At 41.9% G+C, this 6662-nt stretch overlaps 1 protein-coding gene and 1 pseudogene across 1 annotated transcript in view; both read left to right on the top strand.

Annotated features, from left to right (window-relative positions):
• The first annotated feature begins 272 nt into the window (after positions 1–272).
• Positions 273–6662, top strand: part of IL1R2 (interleukin 1 receptor, type II) — a 38881-nt gene continuing 32491 nt past the window's right edge. The window contains 2 exon segments of the mRNA XM_006870736.1: positions 273–339; positions 1978–2227. Coding sequence (XP_006870798.1) covers positions 273–339; positions 1978–2227 — 317 coding nt within the window.
• Positions 3414–5621, top strand: LOC102831023 (annotated as a pseudogene).

The raw sequence follows: 6662 nt of genomic DNA, 5'->3' as shown, positions 1-6662 counted from the left end.
GACTCATGGTCTGTTCATAAGTCATGTGGTATGAATATACCATGGACAAGCAAATCTAAACAATTTGAATTTTTATATAAAAACCCAAAAACAAAAATTAGGAAAGAAGGTTTCCATTAGACTAAGGTCTCCGTGCCCTGGCCCTGGGATGACCTTTAAGAGTTTTGTCTGTGGAGGTTTTTGGTTCCTAGTGACCCTCTCTCTCCTCTTCCAGGATACTGGGTGCTGGACCTCAGCTTCTTGCTTCCTGTGTCCTCCAGAAGTCTGGAACAATGCTCATCTTATACGTGATGATTGTGGGTGCAGCTGCCTTCACCATCCAGCCCGAGGAACACACAGGTAGGAAGTCAGGTGGTCAGGTGGGAAATGGCTTGTCTGTGGCTTAAAAATTCTGTTGTTATTAAGTGCTGTCGAGTTGAGTCCGACTCATAATGATAGGCTGGTTGGTTTGAACTGCTAATCTCGTGGTTAGCAGACCAGTGCTTATCCTCTAATACCACACCAGGGATTGTGTATCTAGTTCTCAAAAACCCAACAACAACAACGACGACAAGAAAACCCCCCAAAAATACAAGGTATGAGCAATTGTGCCTGACAGATGACAGATCGTTCTCTTTGCCACCTCTTCTTGGCACCATGGGACATGTGAGCTGTGGTCATTCCTGTCAGAGTGATGAGTCAGAGGAAGCGGGGGGTGGGGGGACAGGGAGGGGAATCTCTGGGGAGTCCTGAAAAGCTGCCATTGGATTTTAAATACATACCTTGCTACTACCAACTTCTTCTTCTGTCTGAACTTGGACTGGGATCCACTTTTTTTTTTTTTTAAGCTTTTATTGTATATTGAGTGAGTGAAGGCTTACAGGGTGGATCATCAGTTTTACATTCAGCAAATCAATGATTACAATCACCTCCATGCACCCTCAGCCAGCAGTATTTATCTCTATTACTTCCCCCTTTTTTATGTACACATACCAAATTGAAAATACATATTCATTTAAGTGTCCAAAGGGCACATTTTGCAAGCCAACCTCCTGCCCACAGGCCCACTGCCTTTCTCAGTCCATGGGCCTGTAGACCTCTGTTGCTCTGTCTCTCTATGCCACCACCTCTGCCACTGTCTCTGTTGTCACTGCCTTTCTGATTAGGATCCCTCGCTCCTCTCATTTTCTTCCCTCTTGATGGTCCTAGGACGCTCTGCTCATGAAATGGCAAATTAACTCCTCCCCTTTTTAGTTACACCTCTTCTACATTTATAGTTGTGACAATCGCCATTAATCCTGATAACAATTACACTTGGATGCACTTTTAATGACAAGGAGTCAAGAAGTGAAGAATCTGGCCTTTTTTTTAAATCAATTTTCCTTCAACACATGAACCTGAGTTTACTTTTTCTGCAATAAATTGGAAATGATAGTAGCCCTAAGATCGTTTTTGAAAATTGGAAGTCATAAATGACAGGGGGTGAATGGGTCCCTAGGGTGCAGCTCCTCATTGTGTCTGATAGTCCCCTGATGGAGTGGCTCAGGTCAGGAGATCCAGAGAGGTTTTGTGATTTGGGTAGGCTTGAATGCAGCATCCATCTCTGGATGGTACAAACAATTTGTGCTTCATTAGAAACCTGATGTGGCACTTCGGGTTAATGCACTGGGTTGCAAGGTCTGTTTGAACTGCAAGGTTAGCGGTTCAGCTGCTCCTCAGAAGCCCTATATAGGGTCCCTATGAGTAGGAACCAACTCATCAGCACTTAACAACAACAACAACAACAACAACAAGAAGTAACCTAAAGGTTGATGGTTGAAAACCACTCTGAGGCTATTTGGAAGAAAAGTCTGGCAATCTACTTCCATATAGATTATCGTTAAACAAACCCTATGGAGCAGTCCTACTCTGTCACACACGTGCCATCATGATGGTGATGGGTTTGGTTTGGTTGTTATTTTGTAACCAATGCATGACTTCGGTCTCTCTGTACTTCAGTGGCTGCAAGAAACTGCCAATTTCGTGGCAAGCATTTCAAAAAGTACTTCAGGGTGGAAGAGGAGCCTGTGGTCCTGCGGTGCCCCCAGGCACGGTCAGCCAGCCCCCACCTCAATATAATGTGGCATAAGAATGACTCGGGAAGGCTGGTCCCAGGAGATGAAGAAACCAGAATGTGGGTCCAGGACGGGGCTCTCTGGATTCTGCCGGCCTTACAGAGGGATTCCGGCACCTACATCTGTACTGTCAGGTGAGCCCCTCTGGGACGAGGGTGGCAGGTAGACTCTTACTCAGCTCTCCAGAGATGACCGCACAGGTGAGAATCTGAATGGTGCCACCTAAGGTCCTTTCCCCAGATGTTGGCACGGCTTTCCCCTCCCTTCAGTTTTTGCTCAAATGCTTCCTGTGTGGAAAGGACTTCCCTAAATACATATCTAAAACAGTACTCACATCTCTCTGTAACAAAATGCTACATAGTGACCGACTTTATACCACAGAAGTGTACTGCCTCTCAGTTTAGGAGGCTAGGGGTCGGAATTCAGGAAGTTGACAGAATTATGCTCTTACTGTCTGCTTTGGGGGAAGAATAGTATTTCTGGTAAATAGTATTGCTGTTTCTAGTCTTATAGGTGTATTTGCTTATCTCTGTCTGTATCTCTGAGTCGGTTCTCTTTCATAAGGAAATCATTCAGATTGGCTCAAGACTCAGCCTGCGTGCTAACATAGATGATCTCTCTCTTTCTCTCTCTCTTTTTTTTTTTTTTTGCACGTAAAAGCAAAATATTATTTTAAATATGGAAAACAGAACTAATCTTAACATCTTCAATACCCCATTTCAAAACAAGTTCACCTACATAGGTATGGGGATAGGGCTTCAACATATCTTTTTTTGGGGGAATACAATTCAATTCATAGTCTCTGTTTTTAAGTTTCTTCTTGGCATATATGTCTCTGTGTGTGCTTATGTATTTAGCATTTGCTGACCTCATTAGAATGTAAACTCCATGGGGCAAGGAACTTGGGCTGTTTGGTTCACTGTTGAATCCCAATGATAGAGACATAAGAAACAGAGAATTTTAGACCTGGATAAGACTTTAGCAATGAATGAATCCAACTGTGTATTGGACAGATGAGTGAACCAACTCCAGAGAAGTGAAATCATTTATAAAATTCTCCCAGGTGGTTGGTAGTGGAGCTGGACCTGGAATCCACATCTGCTGACATTGGGTCCTGTTGCTTCTCGTTCAAGAGATACTTCTCTGTAGACTTCCTGGGTGGTGCAAATGGTTAATGTGCTTCAGTTGCTAACTGCAAGGTTGACAGTTTGAGTTTAACTCAGAGGTGCCTTTGAAGAAAGGCCTGGTAATCTACATCCCCAAAAGACAGCCATTAAAAATCCTAAGGAGTGGAGCAAAGTCGCCAAGAACTGTGTGAAAATGGCTGCCTTCTCTGAGATGGGTGTTATACCTGAGATTGCACAAGCTGTGAAAGAGATGGATTGGCTTCTCCCAACTGATATCCAAGCTGAATCAATCCCTCTGATCCTTGGAGGAGGTGATGTACTTATGGCTGCAGAAACAAGAAGTGGAAAAACTGGTGCTTTCAGTATTCCAGTTATTCAGATAGTTTATGAAACTCTGAAAGATCAACAGGAAGGCAAGAAAGGAAAAACAATAATTAAAACTGGTGCTTCAGTGCTCAACAAATGGCAAATGAACTCATATGATAGAGGATCTGCTTTTGCAATTGGATCTGATGGTCTTTGTTGTCAAAGCAGAGAAGAAAAAGAATGGCATGGATGTAGAGCTACTAAAGGATTAATGAAAGGGAAACCCTACTATGAAGTATCCTGTCATGACCAAGGGTTATGCAGAGTTGGGTGGTCTACCATGCAGGCATCCTTAGACCTAGGTACTGACAAGTTTGGATTTGGCTTTGGTGGAACAGGAAAGAAATGTCATAATAAACAGTTTGATAATTATGGAGAGGAATTCACCATGCATGATACCATTGAATGTTACCTTGATATAGAAAAAAGGGCAGGTCAAGTTCGCCAAAAATGGGAAAGACCTTGGTCTGGCATTTGAAATACCACCACATGTAAAAAACCAAGCCCTCTTTCCTGCCTGTGTTTTGAAGAATACTGAACTAAAATTCAACTTTGGTGAAGAAGACTTTAAGTTTCCACCAAAAGATTGTTTTGTTGCTGTTTCCAGAGCACCAGATGGTTATATGACCAAATCGCAGCACATAGATAATGCACAGGTGGCAAAAACAAAGTTTCTCCCCAATGCTCCAAAAGCGCTCATCGTTGAACCCTCCCGAGAGTTAGCTGAACAAACTTTGAACAATGTCAAGCAGTTTAAGAAATATGTTGAGAATCCTAAATTAAGAGAGCTGCTGATAATTCGGATCAGCTTTCTGTTTTGGATAATGGGGTAGATATAGTTGTAGGCACTCCAGGAAGATTAGATGATTTGGTGTCAACTGGAAAGCTGAGCTTATCTCAAGTTAGATTCCTGGTCCTGGATGAAGCTGATGGGCTTCTTTCTCAAGGCTATTCTGATTTTATAAACAGGATCCACAATCAGATTCCTCAAATTACCTCTGATGGGAAAAGACTTCAGGTGACTGTTGGCTCTGCTACTTTGCATTCATTTGATGTAAAGAAACTATCTGAGAAGAAAATGCATTTTTCCACTTGGGTTGATTTAAAAGGAGAAGATTCTGTTCCAGATACTGTACATCATGTTGTTGTCCCAGTGAATCCTAAAACTGACAGACTCTGGGAAAGGCTTGGGAAAAACCACATTAGAACTGATGGAGTACATGCAAAAGATAACACCAGACCTGGTGCTACCAGTTCGGAAATGTGGTCTGAAGCTATTAAAATCCTGAAGGGGGAGTACACTGTCTGAGCAATAGAGGAACACAAAATGGATCAAGCAATTATCTTCTGTAGAACCAAAATCGACTGTGATAACTTGGAGCAGTATTTTATACAACAAGGAGGAGGACCTGATAAAAAAGGACACCAGTTCTCATGTGTTTGTCTTCATGGTGACAGAAAGCCTCATGAGAGAAAGCAAAACTTGGAAAGATTCAAGAAAGGAGATGTACGATTCTTGATTTGCACAGATGTGGCAGCTAGAGGAACTGATATCCATGGTGTTCCTTATGTTATAAATGTTACCCTGCCTGATGAAAAGCAAAACTATGTGCATCAAATTGGCAGAGTAGGAAGAGCTGAAAGGATGGGTCTGGCCATTTCTCTCATGGCAACAGAAAAAGAGAAAGTTTGGTACCATGTATGTTGCAGCCATGGAAAGGGGTGTTATAACACAAGACTCAAGGAAGATGGTGGCTGTACCATATGGTACAATGAAATGCAGTTGTTATCTGAGATAGAGGAACACTTGAATTGTACCATTTCTCAGGTTGACCCTGATATAAAGGTTCCAGTTGATGAATTTGATGGGAAAGTTACCTATGGTCAAAAAAGGGCTGCTGGTGGTGGAAACTACAAAGGCCATGTGGATATTTTGGCACCTACAGTTCAAGAGTTGGCTGCCCTTGAAAAGGAGGCTCAGACATCTTTCCTGCATCTTGGCTACCTTCCTAACCAGCTGTTCAGAACCTTCTGATTTTAACATACACTAAGTAAGGTTTGCATAATAAAATCTGTAGTCTTAAAACTCTAAAGCAGTTGTACTGCTTCCAAGCAGCAGTATTTATAGTGATTTATACTAACTCTTGCATGTCGAGAAACATTAGTCTTAGGCATTCCTCATAAAATGGCAACCTATTGGAAATAATAAACTTGATGACTATATGATCATGAAAAAAAAAAAAAAATCTAAGGAGCACAATTTCACTCTGACATACGTGGTGTCCCCATAAGTCAAAATTGACTCAATGACAACTGCTTTTTTTTTTTTGAGGGGATGCAGTCTTAGTTTTGAAAGAATTGGAACAGACCTTGGGTTGGTTATAAAATAGCATTCCTGGCCTTCTTTGCTGTACAGAGGGCCTCTGTCCTATCCAAGCCTCTTCTTGTTACTTCCACCAGCCAACTTGGGAGTCCCTATGTATTTCATCATCTTATTTGATTTAAGGGAAAACTGTGCCCAGGAATATTTACATTTAAAAAAAGAACCAAAGAAATCCATGTTCTTATTGCAAAGAAAGTACTGGCGAATGGCAGAATTTTAGACAACATTTGTCCCATTTCTAACTTGGGATTGTGTGTTTGTGTGATTTTGAGAATATTTTCAAATCATTAGCAGGTTTCTGCTATCCTGTATGGGGAGTGTGGTGGCTCTATCTTTAGGCTAAGGGTTGATCTACTAACTACAAGGTCAGTGATTTGAGTCCACCGGCTGCTGTTCAGGAGAAAGGTGAGGCTTTCTGCTTTCACAAAGATTTACAAGTCTAGGAAACCCTATACAGCAGGATCACTATGAATTGGAACTGACTCAATGGCACTTAACAACAACAGCAACAACACTATCCTATAGGTCTAGTCTCCACTATAAACAATTTAGGGACAAGTTCTATCCTGTCAATAAATGCTGCCTAGGAAGCATGCCCACCACTCCTCTGTCAGTTTGTCGTAATGTGGTGGCTTGTGAGTTGCTATGATTCTGAAAACTATGCCACTGGTATTGTAAATACCAGCAGGGTCA

Source organism: Chrysochloris asiatica, unplaced genomic scaffold, assembly GCF_000296735.1.
Source record: "Chrysochloris asiatica unplaced genomic scaffold, ChrAsi1.0 scaffold00150, whole genome shotgun sequence".
In the NCBI taxonomy this organism is placed as follows: Eukaryota; Metazoa; Chordata; class Mammalia; order Afrosoricida; family Chrysochloridae; genus Chrysochloris; species Chrysochloris asiatica.
This window is presented reverse-complemented; position numbering and strand designations above follow the sequence as displayed.